At 41.2% G+C, this 19,111-nt stretch overlaps 1 protein-coding gene across 17 annotated transcripts in view; it reads left to right on the forward strand.

The window, feature by feature from the left end:
- The window catches only part of PTPRF (protein tyrosine phosphatase receptor type F), a 394,608-nt gene that overhangs the window by 193,660 nt on the left and 181,837 nt on the right, over nt 1-19,111 (forward strand). For all 17 annotated transcript variants that reach the window (XM_069862928.1, XM_069862935.1, XM_069862941.1 and 14 more), the window contains one exon: nt 1,722-1,863. In XM_069862928.1, the coding sequence (XP_069719029.1) occupies nt 1,722-1,863 (142 nt within the window). The remainder of the gene's footprint in view (nt 1-1,721; nt 1,864-19,111) is intronic.

Genomic DNA, 19,111 nt, shown 5'->3' on the forward strand with positions numbered 1-19,111 from the left:
GATACACAGTTGAGGCATTTTTATTGTGCTAGGAGATAGTGAGTAATCTCTTTCTTTTTTTGCTAGATAACTATTAATTTTACCTTATTGCTAAGCTAGTCTTTATTTGGGGGAAAATTGGAATTCAATCTAAATGAAAAAAATTAATATACAAATCCGATGTACACATGCTGAGTTATTACACAAAGAGGTATCCCTCATTAGCAAATGAACAGCATTTCTGGTCTCAGTGTCTGACAGATCCTTAGTAGTTACAGCTTCCTTCCTCTCACACAGGGTGTTTGTTCAAGGATAGTAAGGGCAAAAGAGCTTTTCTGCTGTTTCATCTCTTAGCTTTTTAGTCCTTAGCTTTTTAGTCCCTATCACTGAAATGAATTAATCTCTGCATCTGATTTTGCCTTGTTTTAGAATTTAACAGTAGTCCTAAACCATGTAATGTTGTAGAAAGTTGAGCGTTTTGTCTCAGTTTCATATTTAATTTAAAATCGAGTGTAAAAAAATATTTTAATTCCTTTAAAATGTTCTATGCTGATGTTCACATTTTTCTGTCCTCTCTGCAAATTGCACGAGAGGACAGAAGCTCTTTGCAAGTTGCTTTTATTACTTGGAACAGAACGACTGTTCCTCCCAGCGTCAGGAATAGCAGATTTTGGGTGGTCTTCCTTACCTTTTGATTTCTTCCTCCTTCTCCTGTTACTGCAGAATCTTGGGGTGCATGTTATTTTTCTCCTTTCTGTTTTCACTTGTTTGGTCTTTATGCCCCTCAAAAGGGCTCTTGAAAACAGGGTAAAAGTTGTGCGTGGGGCTAGTGCAGGTCCTAGGCTGGTGTGCCCCTGTCTTGAGCAAAGTACAGCTCAGTTCCTCCATCTCCCCTTGCAGTTCCCAGTGACAGGAGCGGGGCTTGTGTCTTTCCTTCATGCTGTCACCATCTGCAGTTCAGTTAATATTTCTACCTTTTGGTGTGCTCAGTAGCAGGAGAAGGATGAATTTGGCATTAACAGTGGCCTGAGGCTGTGCCTTCACAGCCTTGCCATTAAGGAACAGCTTACACTCATTGCAAACTAACAAATACCTCTTTCTCCATGTAGAAGTTAGAGTAATGCATGTTACAGCTTAGCAGGATGGATGGAAAAGCAATGATTTATTAAGAACTTAATTTATTATGCTGGGGAAGGAATCGTAATTACATCATTGTTGATTATGCCAGAGTTGCAAAGTACCTGATGCTGAAGGACATTAAAAAACCCTCACTTTCTGCTGGAGTTAGCATGCACTGAGCTGCTCAAGGTTTCATTCTAGTTTCTTTACTATTTTCCTGGTAATCCCGCAGGAGTATATCATTCTGCTCTTCCATCAAGGTGAAAGTTGGCACTAAATTGCTATCAGCATGATTAGTAAAACCATTAGTGCAAATATGGCTCAGATGTTTTAAATCATCAGATCCACATCTTTATTACCAGGTTGATAATTTGTCAACCTTAATTGATTCATAAAGAACCTCCTTGGATCTTCATTTGTTCTGGCCTTCTCAGAGGACAAATACGTTCTTGACTCTGAAATTTTTGCATTTCTGGGCTTGGAATGCTTGACTAATTGCACAGGATTTTATTGCTTACGGGGCTTGTTTTGTTTTTTGGTTTTTAACCCCTGGATTGCTTTGACTTCCAGTTTTTGTTGCATGAAGATACCAGTAAAGAAGTGCTTTCTTTTCATTGTTAAAGGTTATCGAGTTTGATGATGGATCGGGATCAGTTCTGCGGATACAGCCCCTGCGTGTTCATCGAGATGAAGCTATCTATGAGTGCACAGCAACCAACAGTGTTGGGGAAATAAACACGAGTGCCAAATTAACAGTGTTAGAAGGTAAGTGGGGAAGCTTTTCATGCTTTAGGTGGCAGAAGATATGACTTTTGCTTCGGTAGCTACATGTTGGTGTGTTGGTTTTAAATGAAGTGGTGATACTCTAGCTTGGTTTGGAAAAGCTGTGTTCATCCTGTGTCATTTGCTGTAATTTCTCTCAGTGATAGAAGCTAATATTTTTCAGACAGTCATGAAGATTCTGAACTTTCTTTCAAGTGTTCTAGTTGTATTGTCTGAGGTGTATAATTTTTAACTTGGAGGCCATTTGTGTACTTTTCTCTCCTGTCTGCTTTGATGTAATACCCATCTTCAGGGTGTCTAAGAATTGTATCTGACAGTTAGAAACCTAATCTGTGTTGCTACACCTTCTGGGATGAATCAGAACAGTTCTTGAAGAGATTTTTAGGTTACTCTTCAGCTTTTGAGTTTGATGTGGAATGTGACTGGGTTTACTTTTCACTGTTATTCTGTTATTCTGTTTCTCCTATTAAAGAACAGATTTTCATCTTTGTCTGCTATATGAGCAGGTGTTGTTTTGCTTGCTGTGTTGTTTCGTCTAAATGGAACGTTTTGTGGTAGAACAGAGTATTAGATACAAAAGGCTCGTGATCAGCTGGTGTTTTTTAATATTGGATTGTCAGAATTATCTGCTTCAAGGAAATGTGGTTTTCTTCAGCACGTCAATGTGTTGTAGTATTTGTTTATATATCAGATTTTTTAAGTGAATCGAGATGTTACAAATCTGGGGCATTGGCTGAGTGGAGCTATTTTTTTACTTTTGTTTACTTAGACAAGCAGGAAAAGGCTTTGGAATTGACATGAAAATTTTTGAGTAATGAAAAAATGAAACTGGAAAGCATTTGTTGTTCTATGATATTGAACCAGCAGAGACTGGTTATCCCAGTCCTGAGTGTGCCAGCCAAACATGACAAGTTACCTGTTGTCCCTTGTTCTCCCATCCCCATTTATAGCATCGAGGTAATCATATTTTCCTCTCTGCACTGTGACAAAGAACGCATTAAGCAACTGTAATGTGCTCAGGCACTGTGGTGATGGGAATCATCAAAATCATTCAATACTCAATGTGATTATGTGTCTTGTTTCTGGAGGTGGGGCATTCTTAGAGGATCAGCTTGCTCTTCAGTAGTAGTATTGTTAAGAATAGGATAACAGGTGCTACAGACTTGAAAATTATTGGGGAAAAAGGCAGGTTCTTTTGTTGCTTCTTGCCTTTACAGCTGTGTATTTGAGTGCGTAAAACTCAGTGGAGCTCTTTCAGCAATTTGTGTCGCTCTGCATTTAAATGGTTCTTGCGACTGGATTTTTGTGATACTAGATACTTGAATACCCAACTGTTCCAAGCACATTCCTGTTTCCTTTGGTTGCAGTTGCCTTTATGTCTCTTAGATATGTATGCACATGCACACACGCGCTAATAATTTATTTGCTCTGTGTTAAATGTTCAAAGGCCCACAGAGACCTGCATTGCATAAAGGAGCACAACAGTATTTTTCAGCTCTGTGGTGCTCCCGCTGATTTCCTGATGAGGTAAAACTTGCAGACCACCACATAAATAGGGAATGTTAGAAAACTCCAGAAGCAGGAAAAGACATGCATGCACGCTAATAAAGAGCCACAGAAGCAAAAGTCGCTACCAGTCAGGCACAGAACTTGTTCTTCTGTTTGGAAACTTCCTTTTATGAGGAGAAACGCTAGTTTTGCGTGATCCTATAAGGTCAAAAGTGATCTGCAGGCTGGGAAGCTGTGTTTTCCTCTCTAACTGAAGAGCATCGACCCCTTGCTGGGCGCTCTTGTAATGCGCAAAAATAAGAAACGCTGCATAACAGTTTTAATTTGCTCATGCATATAGAGTTGTGAGATTGATTACAGAGGATGAAGAGCTACACGTGCCCAGTGTTGGCTTAACAGACAAGAAAAGATGAGCCGTGTCCCTTCAGCTCTGGGGCCCTCAGCACAGGAAGGACACGGAGCTGTTGGAGCGGGTCCAGAGGAGGTCACCTAAATGATCTGAGGGCTGAAGCACCTCCTGCTATGAGGACAGGCTGAGAGTTGGGGTTGTTCAGCCTGGAGAAGAGAAGGCTCTGGGGAGACCTTAGAGCAGTTTCCAGTACCGAACGGCCATCCAAGGAAGGTGAGGACAGACCTTCTAGCAGTCTGCTATGACAGGACAAGGGGTAATGGTTTTAAACTAAGGGACGGGAGATGTAGACTGAATGTAAGGAAGAAATTTTTAACAATGCAGGTGGTGAAACATTGGCCCAGGTTGCCCAGGGAGGTGGTGGAGGCCCCACCCCTGGAAACATTGAAGGTCGGGTTGGATGGGGCTCTGGGCAACCTGATGAAGTTAAAGCTGTTCCTGCTGCTGCAGGGGGGTTGGACTGGATGGCTTGTAAAGGTCTCTTCCAACCCAAAACATTCTGTGATTCTGTGATTCACAGACTCTATCCGTATTTAAGAAAAAAACAGTTTATATTTCACTTTTCTGAGATGTTCTATGGGCAGGTCTGTATTTTTTTCAGTCGTGCTTTCTTAACTGTTCAGTATTGCCTGCCTTAGATTCTGCTGTTTCTGCATTTTGGAAGTGTGATACTGTTGTTGTTGTTGTTATTCCTTTCTTTACTTACATGTTGGCAAAGTGACCATTGTGACTCAGTGCCCTGATTGTGGTTGTGTTTAGTCTCAGGAGCCTCCAAAAAATAGTGGTAAGTGCACCTCCTCTCTATTAATCCGTTGTTTTCCTAACCATTTTTTAGAGGTAGTTGAAAATGATATATTTCACGTGGAACCCTTGATACCTTCAAGATTGTCAACTAGAATTGGATTTTCCCTTTGCTTCTGGGGTTAAAATAATTTCTGTAATTGCTCTCAGGTGGCAGTTTGAGTGATGCAGACATTCTACACTTCTTCCAAGAATTTGACTAATGCGGTGATCCCTGATGCATGACAAAGCTCTATCATAGACGTCCTCATGGTTACATGCTGCTAAATACGTAGCACGTATTGATTTTTACATTAAAAATCCTTTATAACAATAAGTTTTAATGCTTCTTCACAATTTGCTCTTTAGAACATAGACCTTAACATTAAATCCAGAAGTCACAGTCAGGGTTTAACAGGCTGTTATTAGATGTCTTTGTAGCTAACTAATCAGGAGCTTTATTTTATTTAGATTTCTTCAGTGTTTTACAGATTGGAGGCAGATAATCCTTTCTAATTGCCAACCTATTCAATTCTGAATATTAAGAGAGAAACATGAGTCCGGTCTCCTGGAGGAACAGGGAATTCTCACATAAGTGAATCTCTTTTAACAGTTCGATTCCCTGCTACCTTTTCATTCTCTGCTCCCATGTCTCTCATTTTTCCCTTCTAACTGCAAATCCTGTTGTGACCAAACTACGTGTACTTAGTGTATTTCTCCTGTTGATAGTGGGAGAAATAGACATGCCTCTACCTTCTCTCCTCATTTCTCCGAGGTAGCTGATAAGCTGAATTATGTATGAGTCATATTGAACGTTTCTATCTTTTTTCCAGTTGTGACCTGAAGCAGCACAGAAGTACGTTCCTGCCTGCCTGGTAGAAGAGGAAAGCAGTGCAGGGAGGGTAGGGCTTGAATCAATAAGCTGACACACGTTCCCAAGGAAAGCCTTGGGGACAGTTACTGGCACTAACAAATTAATAAATATATTATTCAGTGATAATGTGGAGAATTACAGAGCTTTTTAAATAGGGAGATTATATGAAATGTGAGTAGGAAGGATGCCAGCATGGAAGAGCGTGGCAGCAGGCTGATTGCAGGAGTGTCGATGTGGCGTCCTTTCCAAAAGGCTCCGTAAACGTTTAGCACTGAGGCTGTTTTAGGAAAGGTGATGATAGCAGTGCTCGTCTCTAATTGCCTGTACACTGAAGAACACCTTCAGTCTGTGGTTTCCAGCAGTCTCCACTCAACAGAAAGATAGGGAAAAGCAGTGTGGAAAAAAAGTGTCTTCAAGAGGTAGGGAGGAGTGTATTGATTCTTTTGGAAAAAAGGAGGCTCAAATACGAAGTATATTATTGGTCCCTCCTCCCAGGACTTTCCAACTTGGACATTGGGTTAGAGGTTTTGATGTCCAGACTGGGAAACTGTTTCATTGTCACTGGTCCTTTAATGCTCTGCAAGTAGTCTTTTTGCACTCCCCTACAACCCTGAGCATACAGTCGTATCCAAGTGACACTGAATATATTCAGAGTCTCATTTCCCTTTGTTTTTAAGTAGGTTAAATGAAAATACCATCTCCAATTTCCATTTCCAGCACAGATCTATGCAAATCCCCTATGCCCCTAGCCCAGACTCCTAATCATTTGGCACGTAGTTATCTGCCTGGAGAGTGCTGCCAGGCTCCACAGGAAAGCAGCTCCTGCTAAAGAGGACAGACAGAAAAGCCAGGAAAGGATTGCTTGCACGCTGTTTCAGTCTAAGATAACCTGGGAGGTTCAGTTTTATTGGCTGACTTCGTGCTGACGGAAGTCGGGGAAGTTTTGGGTGTTTCGGTGGAGCCCTGGAAAGTTCTAAAGTGCAGCAGTTGGCCCAGGGATGGAAGCACCCTCCACCTTATCATGATTTTCTGTTTACTGAACCATGTCATGAGTTTAATTTCTTTCACCATCTGCCAGCTGCATTCTGGTTCCTGGGGTTACCCTGTTTGAAATGCTGTAAATGATAAACATTTGACTGTTACAAATGATTTCTGCGGAAAGCAGATCTCAGAAGGTCTGAAACAATATGCCCGTTTTGTAAACACTGTTCTGGAAGTGATTTTGTCATTGGAATGGTAAACAGAAGTTAGCTATGTTTAATCCTTGTTTGCATTTGGTTAGTTACAAAAGGATCGGTTGGATCATAGCACTTCGGCTTATGTTTGTCTTCATTGCTTTTGCAGCTTTTTGCCAAGAAGAATTTCTAGCAATGAGTTATAAAATGGAAACAATTATAGAAGGGAAATAGAATTCATTTGTGTGTGCTTATTCTGATTGTGTAAATGAATTAAGGCTCCCTATACCCTGCTTCTCCTGGGATTGGTAGTATCCTTTTAATGTCTCTGGTCAGGAGAGGACAGGTCTTTCCTCTTTGTCTTTCATGCCTATTAACTGTTCCCAGCTTTGTTTGGTCTTTCTCTGGGAAGAAAGACTGATATGATGGCAGAGGTCCTACTCCTGTTCTTGATTCTCTACACAAGCAGTATAAATAGTACTTTCTTTCTTTCTTTATGAGGCAGGCAGTTAACAGACCTCCGTATTTATTGTGTTTCCAAGACCTGCACCATGGTGCTTCACTGCCTAGGGAAATGTTCTAAAATACAGCGATGCACAGAGAAACTAATAAGCCTGACTGTGTTTGCTTTTCGATGGATCATGGCATGCCCCATGCTTGTTGAAAAGGGAAATGTTAAGCCATTTACTTATTGTGGCCTCGTTGAGAAGTTTAGGTTGTCACCTAGAAGAATGTAAATCCCAGCTCACGTGGACTTAAGCTATTAAGGTATGAACAGCGTTCACAAAGAAGGAATATATTGTGCTGCTTGACATCAGGTTGTCTGGTGTTGGTCTGGTAAGTCAGTTTAGGAGCCCTGTCATCAGACTAAGAGCGCCGGTCATTTCTCAGGTGCTGAACAGCGGCTAGAAGAATCCTAAAAGCTCAACAGGAAGGAGGTGGTGCCTTTGTCCCATAGAGTACAGAAGATTGAGCAGAATTTGTGGTCTGTTTCACGTAGACCATGAACATTTACAGAGACTGTTATATCGCCAGTATGTCCCTCAGTGTCAACACCTAGGCTGAGAGAGTATCTGAAGAACCATGTCAGCTATATAATTTTTCATATGTATAGAACATCTATCTAGGTGTGAAATTCCTGGTTTTCTTTATTTTATTTATTTACGTGCAAAGATTGGATTTAATAAGAACATTAGCGTTGCACTTCTAGTTTATAATATTTAACAAGACAGACATTCTTGGGTGTGAATGAGAGACAAATAAGTAATTTTCTCAGGTGAAGAAAAGTTTTAAGTGTTGTTGGTCTCTCCTCCAAACAGGAGAGTCAGCAATCTTTAGAACGTATCAGACCCAAATGCCACAATTTCCATTTCTTATCTCTGTTTAAATGATTAACTAATGGCACATAACCATATAATGTATCCACGATAGCAAGTTCCGTCAGAAGACTGCCATGCACTAAGGTTAACATCCAGGTTCATTCCACAAGTTTATGAAGCAAGAAATACAACCTTTGAAAAGTTTCATGTGAAATATCACATAGTTAATGCCAAGCTGAACCCTTTGGAGCTGTGCACTCCCATAAAACCTTGTGCCTGAAAAGGTACTGACCTCTTAATCTGGAGAACATTTTTCTTTTACAGCAAGTGGCTCTTTCTTCTTTGTATTGTCTCTTAAATAAGGTCCTGTGAGATTACATCTGCAACAGGATGGGATGTTGTCACGTTCTTATCAGCAAGCTAATGGCGTTAGTGATATTGCAACACCCAAAAGCAGCACTTTCTAGATAAAAACAAGTGAGCTTTAAGCGTCAAAACAAACAAGAAGGAAGTATATTCAACAATTCTACAAAAGCTCTAACTCATAGCTCATATTGCCAAGTGCAAGGCAGCCTGAAGTTGTAATTGTGCAGTTGTAGTAGTTACATCCTGTAAAAAGACTTCTCAGACCTCCTTGTATCACCCAACTGATTTATTCCAAGTTTATTCAGCAGTTTATAAGCACTGACTTTGGTATGGAAATCACGTTCAGCTAAGAATTTTTGTTGCCAATAACAGTTGTGTCCTTGCTACTTGCTCTATTTCTCAAGTCCCTCGTATATAGATATTCAGAAATGTGGATGCTTATTCAGAACCTTGTGGCAACCTACTCATAACTTCTGTCTGTCATGACAATTGGTAATTGAGCCCTGGGCATTATTTTCTCTCTTTTCCCGGGCTTAGGATATGGAGACAGGTTGCTTCTCACTTTTTGCTATCTTACAGCTTCCTCGGAGATTGTCATGGAAAGTGTGTTGGGCTGTTCTGGTGCTGCTCTGTTACCAGGAGGTTCAGCCTATTCCAGTAGGTAAATGAGGCACAGACAGATTATTTTAAGTTTCTGGCAGAGATGCGCTCATGCAGGCAGGTTCCTGTCTTCTTGGAGAGGCATCCCTGTGGGTTGCCATCTCCCAGCTGAGACCAGGGATGGCCAGATAACTGCTTCCTGCATCTCTGCTCCAGTTTGAAATCAGACAGGTTAGATTAAATCGTCTGTGGTTTAAACTAATCTGTTTTGACTCTCTGTTGGAACAGATCATCGGTCCCAGCTGGGAGGCAGCAACCACCAGCACTGCCTTTCACGTCCCTGCAGAAGGGCTGGCATTCCCATGTACCCTGACCCCTGTGGCCACAGCAGTGTCTGAAAGCTCAGACACGACTGGGATTCTGACGGTGTTGGCAGGCAGTAAACTAGGGCAGAAACCTTGGGCCTGAAACCTTTGACCTGGGCTACAAAGATTGGTAATCTAAAAAGGGTGAGAGGGTGGAGTAACAAAGCAAAGGCTGCCAAGAAGGACATGTGTGTCCCAAAAGCTTTTTGGACTAGATACTGCAGAGTGCATGAATAGCATCAAAAGGCATGAATAGCATAGGTATAATCTAACAGACTGTAAATCTTGAAGTAAACACATTGGTTGGGAGAATGAGGGTGTTTAGTTTGAGATGTGTGGTAGCCAGTGTCCTAATCTGCACTGGAAAGTGGCCAAGTAAGCCTCTCCATGCAGTAGAATCCTCACAATAATTTCATTAGATGACCCTCCAGTTTTTTTGGTTCTCCTGGTCTCAGTGGTCCTATTCTGCACCTATTCTTGTTTGATTTCAGGGGTGTTTTTTGAGCTCAACCAACTAAAGATGTGCACACAAGGAGCCTTGCGAGTGTCTTTCAAAATCCGTGGGTTTTGGAGATACACCATCTAGATATAGATATATGCTGGGATCATAGCTGCTTTTTCTTTCCGTTGATCACTGGCTAGCATAGCTTCTCTGCATTTCTCTAATGCACATGAGTGTGTCTTCTTTCCTCTTGTTACCAAGCAATACATGCCAGGCTTATAGCAAAAATTCTTAGTATTTCTTATGTTTGTTCCAATTATCTGTGTCACTTAAGGTAATTTGGCTCTTCTTTCTCGATTTTTTTTTTTTGACTGTCCTTTTTGTTTACAACATCTCTGCAATGCTGTCTATTTAATACCTGCCTTTTGTCCAGATGTTGTTAATGCATCTAGTCATTTCAAAACTGATGTTTCAGGAACTTGTTGATAGGGACCATTTTCACACCACTAATAAAAAAAAAATAGTGAACAAGAGAGTGGAGTTGATTAAGTGTCAGCGAGCCCTGATTTGGCTCTCAGAATGTTTATCTGGTAATAACTAGGCTGAGGCTGGTCCTGGTGACCGTCAGATGATAAATGGAGTTTGAAGGACTGGCGTCCAGAAGAAAAATACTTTTATTAATGAATTGTGTATACATGGATCTAGAAGGCTTTCAGAGAAGAAAAGACGGACACGAAACCCCACAATTATAACTTAATCAGTTCCTTATTGTAATAGGCACTTTATTGGAAATGCATTTAATTCAGCTGGAACGTGCCAACAAGAACTTAGTTGCTTTAGATAATTTCTGTAACTGAAGCTGTAAACCTTGTCAGAAGAAAAAAGTAACATTTCTTGTCATATATAACATCTACTGGTGATCATCAGAAACTAAAATAATAGTTCTTTATCTTCAGACAATTCAAAAGACTTTTCTTATTGCTGGATCTGTTTCAAGATGCCTCATTGTAAGAGCGTCTGTAGAAACCTTGTATTGACAGATGTGCTCTCTGTAGCTTGTATGTCAGTCCTGCTGCTGTCTCCTGCTGAGTAATAAAGTTATTTGCTGGTATGTATTTGTTGAGTCTTTGAAGTCTGCTAGGTTGTGGAGTAGCCTACTGAAAAAGTTAGTAGCTCATTGTTTGAACTACTGGAAATTAATGGGAAACACTGCTTGATAATGCCGTATGGATTGTCTATTTTGGTTCCAAGAAAAAGGAGAAGGGCAAGACTAAGGTGTCCTGAAAAGCCAGCTACTTTGGCGAAAGTATCGTCTGTATCTGCTCATAACTGTGAGACGGCTGAAAGCTTCGTGACCTGTTGTCACGTACTGGTATGCCATGACTTACACGGGCATTTAAGAAGACATAGCACCACAGTGATCTTCTATAGCTTCTTCTGCAGAAGTGAGAGAATATATCCACTTAATAGAACTGGAGAGTAAGTTCTTAAATGGAAAATGGAGCATGGAGAGAACAGAATGTGATAACCATAACCTTAGGGAATGCAGTGCTTACAGCTACAAAAGCTTAAACCTCTGCATGCACGAAAGTTTCTATACAGTAATCTTGGGCTTATGTTCTATGTCTTATCTTCTTCCTCTTGCTAAAATCATAATAAAATAATAATAAAAAAAGAATCATAGCCCAAATTACCAAATTCTAGGAGAAATCGCTGTTTTTAAATGAAAGCCAGAAAAAAAATTAAACTGGAGTATCAACGCATGGTAGTAAATCTGTAGCAACAACAGCTGTTCAGAAGCCAGGATGTCCACGTAGTGACACTTCATGTGTTACTGTACCTGTGCAAGAGACTATTTAACTTCTTCTCTTGCAGGAAAAGGAAAATCACGTAATTGCTATGGGTGAGCCACTTTTTGGTTCTTGGTCTGAGATATTGATTGTCCGAAATAAAGCTTTCTTTCCATGAAAAACCTGTAATATTAATCATTCTGACAGCTGGTTTTTGTGTTGTGCTCATTCAAAAATCCCACATCTGGTTGTCCTTGCGGAGCTCTTGTTGATCTTGTATTGGTTTTATACAGTCTGGTGTCAGGAAGGCTCTACGTGTGTGATGCTTATTAAAATGCAATGCCCGCATAATGAGCAAAAGGAATAACTTGCCCTAATTTTGCATGCAAGGAAGTAATTATTGTGACCATTCGTTGTTAACTTGTTACTTGAGCTGCTAGTGACTAAAATATTTGATATAAAAATGCTCTAAAATACATGCATTCCACTAGCTGTCTTAGAAGCCCAGAGAATCTTTGTAAAGGTATTAATCTTGTAGTAGTAAAACAACACCTTCCCCAGAGTTTTCTAACAGCTGTTTATTCTTGTGGATATTTCAGTTGGATAATAAAGTAGTGACTCTTTCTGGCACTCTCACCTGCTCAGATTCTTCCAGCCCAGAGCTCCAGAATAGCTTTTGCAAATCCTTTATCCTAAGGAAAGCCAGCGATTGTGAGGCACAATAAGATCTGTCTTTTCAAGATCATGTAACACCTTGATGAGCCAGGTTGGATGATACCATGGGAAAAGACTGCAATGTATTCATCTGCCATGCTAGTGCTGTGTTCTGTTCCCTCAGTCCTTTCACCACCAAGGTCCAGCCTGGATGAAACCTTTCCGAATTCTCGGTGAATAAATTGAGTGAAGTCTAAATAGCAGAGCTATAACTTCATCCAGATGTAATGTACAAATGTTCACTGTTGTGTTGCTGTTTGAAGCTGGGACTGGGGAGAATTTCTCTGCAAATAAGAACGTCTGTCGGCAGAGAATGCAAAATGCTTGAAATAAAGCCAGGTGCACAAAGCGCGGGACTCAACAGAACTGGCATTATGACCTTTGAGCTACTTTGGAAAGGTGTTGGAAGCATTAACCTGTTGGAGACCTTAAAAACCCAGTTGTGCTTATTTGGTACTAGAGCTCCAAAATGGTGCTTTATTTACAAGCAAGGCAATGCTGGAATTTGTTTTTCTGTATCTCTTTGATTTAGACAATGTCACAGTTGGTCCCAGTGAGGAGAAAGTCCTTGGAGAGAGAGCAGAAATCATAAACATATTGATGAAAAATGCATGAACTGCACACAGGGTGGTATTAACAGAAGCTGTTGCAGGGGAAGGTAATGAATTGGGGAATGTGTAGTGTAGGATGACAGGATATCTAGTATAAAGAAGGGCAGACAAAGAAGGTCAGGAGGAGAAACAGAATGAACCTTTTAAAGTGAGCCTGCAACCCCCTCACTTTGAGTCCCAGCAGGGAAGAGCAGTGAGTGCCAGGAGTGCTACAATTCGAGGAAGTGACTTCCAGATGGAGCTCCACGCCTAATGCGCAACAAACACTCCAGGCGAAGCAGAGAGCTTGCTGTTCCTTGGAGCGTGTCTGGAAGGGAGATGAGCCCAGCTGAACCCTTGGCAAGTACCAAGCCACTGAAAGCCTGCATATGGTAGGGATCAAAACGGTTCACCTGGAAGAGTTAAGAGGGCAGCAGGGAGTGGCAGTGCTTGTGCGAATGGTTTCCTATAGGAAGACTGGGTGTTGTCTTCCACCTCCTGCTGGGAAGTTAATTAGGACAGGGGTTTTTTTTTCCTGTAAGAGCATCATGGACATAAAGCCAGCTAGATTATGCATGTAGATGTGTCATCGGCAAACCCAGTGTTGAAGTTGTTGAATGCGCTGAGGCCAGGGGGAAACTCAGTGTGTGTTCTTTACGAATAAATGATTTGGTTGCTTGATGTGGATGTGAATTTGTCCCTTCAAAAAAGTAGCATTGCAGAGAACCTTAACTGACTCTTTGCCTGCAGGAATAATGTGGCCTCGTGGAAAAAGCAGCAGTTGTTTTGCCTAGAGGTGATAGGCTTAATCAGAGTCCACCTGATTGGCATGTAGCACACATCCAAGCATTATGACTTCTGCTGCCATGTGCTCATAGTCCTGAGGAAGAGATCGCTGATCAGATGAGTAGTATCTAGATTTGAATTTAGTAACCATGAATCTTTATCTTTTGCAGGACTTTGAAGAGGGAGGGAGGAGGGAGAAAAAGATTGTGGAGGATTCATGTTTTCACTAATTAGACACTAAAAATTATAGAAGTACTAAAAAAAGATAATAAACCAAACCCTTAGCTCTTGCCCTGGGCATGAATTTACTAGCTTTAGTTTGTTGTTCAGTTCGGTTCATTGATCTTGTCACAGTTGATGATTCATTAAGTTGTGACTACTGTAGAAATTACAATGCACAGATGTAGCTGTACTGCACATCTGTGTGTTCCCAATGTGTTAATGATTTAAAAATGCACTTTCTGCCTGGCCATCCACTGTGCTTCAAGTGCCAACTGACATTTTGTATTACTGAGCCATTTATTGTGGTTAGCAGAGGGAAAGTCTTCTGGTTCTCCTTGGACTTTCTCTGTTACTTTTATCCAGATTTCAGATGGCTGGATTTGATTTTCCCAGCAACCTTGGTCTTGCAGAATGCCAGTTGCGATGCCTCTCTCTTCCTGCAGGCTGCCACCTTCTTCAATATCACTTGCATTCTCCTGGTGCTTGCTTACAGCAGATGGGGATTATTTCCTGCACGGAGCCATGAGGAATGTGTTAGGCTCAAAAGCAGGATTTGCTGCTTTCCTGGCTTGCCAAGGATTCTGAATTTTTGAAGTTTGACAGAGGTGTCGTTGACTTGGTTTCTAGCTTAATGCTAACAGTGCCCTTTATCTAAGCTTCTCATCCTGGTAGGTCCCAGAAGACCTCACAAGCTTTCGGCGTACTGACTTGCGAAAGGGGAGGTTTAGATTGAATATTAGAAAAAATTATTTACCGAAAGAGTGGTCAAACGTTGGAACAGGCTGTCCAGGGAAGTGGTAGAGTTTCCATCCCTGAAGGTGTTCAAAAATTGTGTAGACATAGCACTTTGGGACATGGTTTAGTAGGCGTGATGGTGTTGGGCTGGGAGTTGCTTGGAGGTCTTTTCCAGCCTTAATGCTTCTATGACTTACAGGCTGATTGGCACCAGCAACTGAACAATGTATCTCAGTGCTGTAAAACAACTTAGTTGTTTAGCCTACCTGTAGCCTCTTCCTCTAGTTAAAACCACCATTCAGGCTGGTTCTTATGAGAGACTTGTATTTGAGCAAAACAGGAATTAGAGGAGTTGTGTCTCTGATGGAGCATGGCTTTGCATCAATGAGGCAAGCTATACCCACTATTAAATCATCGTAAGGTTATGACCATGTTGTGTAGCTAATGCATTTCCTTGTGGTTACAGTCTGTCTCCAACACCGCTTTCTAGTGCAGACAAACCCATAAGGCTCCTCTTGCTTCAGGCCTTTCAGGGAGTACCTAGGGAGAGCAGGCTGCATCTGTTCAAGCGCATCCTAGCCAACGTACATGGCTCTGTATCCATTTCCAATTTGATCATAGGCTCTGTGGTAAGAGGGTCCATGTCTAGCATCTCTCACTTACATCTTCTTTGTTTCAGCCATACAGATATTTCCGAAAGCTAGATTAAAGGCTATTTTTAAGATAGTATACATACTATATATATTAAAAAAAAAAAGTGCAAAGCAAATGTGAGTCCAGCACTAACTGGTCAGTTTATTCCAATAATTAATATTTAATTCCAGAGCTGAAACTGTATAATCTCAACTGTAATCCAACCTACTTGGCTCTTTCTGAGACCAGAAACCCTCTTTTCTGCCCTGTCTCTCTGAGAGCCCTTTTTCCATGTAAGCTTCTGTAAATTATTTTCAACAGGCTGAACAGTTTGAGCTCGATAAGCCCCTGTTGTACGGCCTATTTTCTTGCTCCTGGCTTGCTTTTGTAGCTCATCTTGAAATACTCTGTGCCATTTCCTTGCTTCTCTGGAAATGCATGCATTGCAATTCACACTGTATTTTACTGCCTTATGAAACAGCCACAATGATTCAAACCGAAGGTCCATCTATCCCACTGTCGTTTCTAGGAGCCAATGTTGGGTGCCAGAGAAGTGTGTAAGGACAGAGCATGCTTATAACAACAATTCCTCCAAATACATGCTTCTCTAGCCTCCACTGACGTGTACCATTGGCATTTTTGAGCTAGAGATAGTGGGTTTAGTGAAACTAATGAAAGAATAATCTAGTTATTCTTTGAACTTTAACTTCTAGTGTGCATAATACCTCATGGCAAGACGTTTCCCAGCTTAGCTATGCTGCCTGTGAAAAAGTATCTGTTAATTGCTAGTATCATTTGGTGCCCTGTAGTTTTTTTATTAGGAGATACACAGCATTATTATTAGAGGGCCTATAGATTTACTAGCTCCTTATTGCACCCATCCTTGTTTGTGTCTTCCGTACTTAAAAGTGCTGGTGTATTTAGTTGTCTTTGAGAAAAGAAGGCTGAGGGGAGACCTTATCACTGTCTACAACTACCTGAAAAGGAGGTCGTAGCAAGGTGGATGTTGGTCTCTTCTCTCAGGTAACAAGTGTTAGGATGTAGTGGACGGGTATGGTTGGACTCAATGATCTCAAAGGTCTTTTCCAACTGAACACTTGGATGATTCCAACGTGTTGTTTGCAACAGCCAAATCATTCATCCTTATGCAGGAGAAAACAGGGCTGGGTAGCATCCAGCGATTGCTTTACCTTCTCTGTCACAGCACTGCTTGAATGCTGTGAGCCTGCTAAGTTGCTGTCTTCCAGCACTGTTTCCCATCTTGCAGGTTAAGCATGTGGTTTTCCTCATTCCTGTGGCAGCTGAGAACACATCTGGAAAAGTCCAGAACCTCTCTTTGTCCAGGTGAGTCAGTGCACAGGGTCAGACTAGATAAAAGATGAAACTTCAGGAGAGGTTTTGTGATGTGCACTAGGAAGGAACTGGCCTCAGTGACTCAGAAGGGTTTTTTATTTTCCAGATTCTTTGTGTTCCAATTACGCTTTACTCTTCTGTACATTCTAGTCAGATATAACCAGTTGGATGCTGCCTCTTTAATCCTGCATGGTTTATACCAATAGCCTGTCTTTGTTATTTACAATCCTTGTAAGATCTTTGGTGTTTGTGGAGCAGGCCTGCAGCAGTATGTGCTTTGCAGCTTCCTGCAGTACCTGAGATGAGGGGAAAAAGCTCTAAGGACTTTTTTTGCAGCTGTTGAAGGCTGCACCCAGGACTTCCTTACATCGATTTTGGCAGCAGAAGGATGCATGTCCCGCATCTCCAGACTTAACTAAAGGCTTTCACCCAGCAAAGGGAAATCTCAAAAGCTATTGAGTACCAAGGCAGTTTTCCATTCCCTGCAGTGGCATCTTGCTAAATTTTAGCACTGGATCAGTGGATCTGCTCTAATATTTGGGCTCTCAGGTTCAAGCCTTTGAGCTACTTGATGCAAATGAAGGACGGTATGTGATATTCACCCATTGAGACTTGATGGAAGCCAACTTCCCATTTTGTCTTAGAACATTTAGTCCTAACACAAATGAGATGTTATTCATCAGTTATGCAAGTCATAACCAATGCTGGAGTAAATTGAGAAGTGAGTGGAGCTGAGCCAGACAGAGCTGGTCCTTTTAATCCTTTCTTGCTCTTTTATGTCCAGAAAGGCAAGAGACCTCTAGGAGTGTCCCATCCAGTCCTGTGTTGCCATATGGTCCCTTCATCTCACCAACAGCAAATATATACAAGGTGTCTATGAAAAAGAAAAAGAGTCGGTGTGTTTAACAAAACTGTCTGAAACATAAGTCACAGAACTTGACAGCTCATCCTCTCCACCTTCCCAACTACTGTGTCACTAATATTCATTGAAGCATAGAATTGAAATGCTTTCTTTTATCGCTTAACCTGTTCTTTTATGGTATACATTTTAAAAAAAAATAAATTGCAGCACTGTTGTCCTTTAGATCAGAGCTGCTATTCTAAGCCTGGCAAGTGTTGTTTTCTTGTGGCTGAAAAATGAATCTATGGAATCTGAATATAACCTAGTGATTCATTACTTCATGCACTTTTCAGTTTATTGAGACACGAAGTGTTGGATTTCATGGAGAACTGGACCTCACTGCCAAATAACAAAGTTTGAACTTCTTCTCCTTGTGACATTAATTGCTAATTTATAGCTATGGAAGAGCAGGTAGAGTGGTGCAGGCACAGGATTCACCAGCACAAATTACCCAGACTCCATAGTTATACAGTTAACAATGACTCTGTAATGCTACTGTTAGCGTGACCCTTTCAGCATTTTTTAAGTTATTTTGGCATTTCTTGTAGTAGGCCATTCTGTCTTCAAGACACTCTTGACAGATCCTCATTAAAGACTGTGATATTTAGAGGTGAGACTTTGTAGTTAAATACAAGTTTCAGTAGAGTTATGGCTAAAGCATAGGAAGTTTCGTCAGTGTTTCTCCCCATTATGAACGTGTCTCCCAGGCTATTTTTCAATCCCAGGCAGGAAGGGGAAGTGAACATTGTTTCTAATTGAAATTTTACTGCCTTTCCACTGGGTACCATTTAAGAAAGTAAATACGCAGAAGTCCCAAGCTTGTTTAAAACAGCTCCATAGGTCGAAGGTGCTTATCTTCAGTCCACCGGTCAGCTGTCTTAGATGATAACCTTCTGCCTCAACAACGGAATTAATAGCTGCCTTTTGGTTATTAATATGCCAGTTTATTTTTATAGAAGAAGTCTGCCTCTGATCTGCTGCTGCTTTTCAGGGAAGGGGAGTGTAGTGCTGTTTCAAGATGCATTTGTATGTTGTCACATCAGCTGCTCTGTGCAGCGGTGCAGGGTAGGCATTCCACTTGCTGCTTTCCCAACTGAGCTGTTGATTTTCGTAAAGATATTTTGCAAGTGCCTTACTACTCTGGCTTTATTAAGTAATGTGTAGAGGGTTACCTCTATGAGCTCTGAGCATTTTCCAGATTGATAGTTTGGGAATGACATTTGACAAACTCTAAATTCCCAGCAAAGCAGATGCGACCAATGTTTTTAATCTGTTTCCTTTAGTTAGAGCTTTGTTTCTTAGTACTGAGGATTTCCACCAGTCAGAGCAGGGCTCCTTGCTCTAACATCTAGATGTGACTGAATGGTGCTACTTCTGTAACTGTACCTGAGGTTGCCCTTACAGAATCATCGAATGGTTTGGGTTGGATGGGACCTTAAAGATCATCCATTTCTGACTTCATGTAGGATTAACTCAATAGGTTTTTTTACACCAGCAACATAATCTGCTACTCCAAGCCTGAGACTACCCTAAGTGGAAAAGTCCTGGATAAATAAAACAAGACTTGCGATGTCGTACTTGTAGTGAAACTTGAGTTGGTTTCCTGGATGGCAGCAGAGGAGGAAGGTTCAGCTTGAAGGGAGGGCACAGCAACCTTGTGGGCCCTT

The sequence above is a fragment of the Phaenicophaeus curvirostris genome, chromosome 8 (assembly GCF_032191515.1).
Source record: "Phaenicophaeus curvirostris isolate KB17595 chromosome 8, BPBGC_Pcur_1.0, whole genome shotgun sequence".
NCBI lineage: Eukaryota > Metazoa > Chordata > Aves > Cuculiformes > Cuculidae > Phaenicophaeus > Phaenicophaeus curvirostris.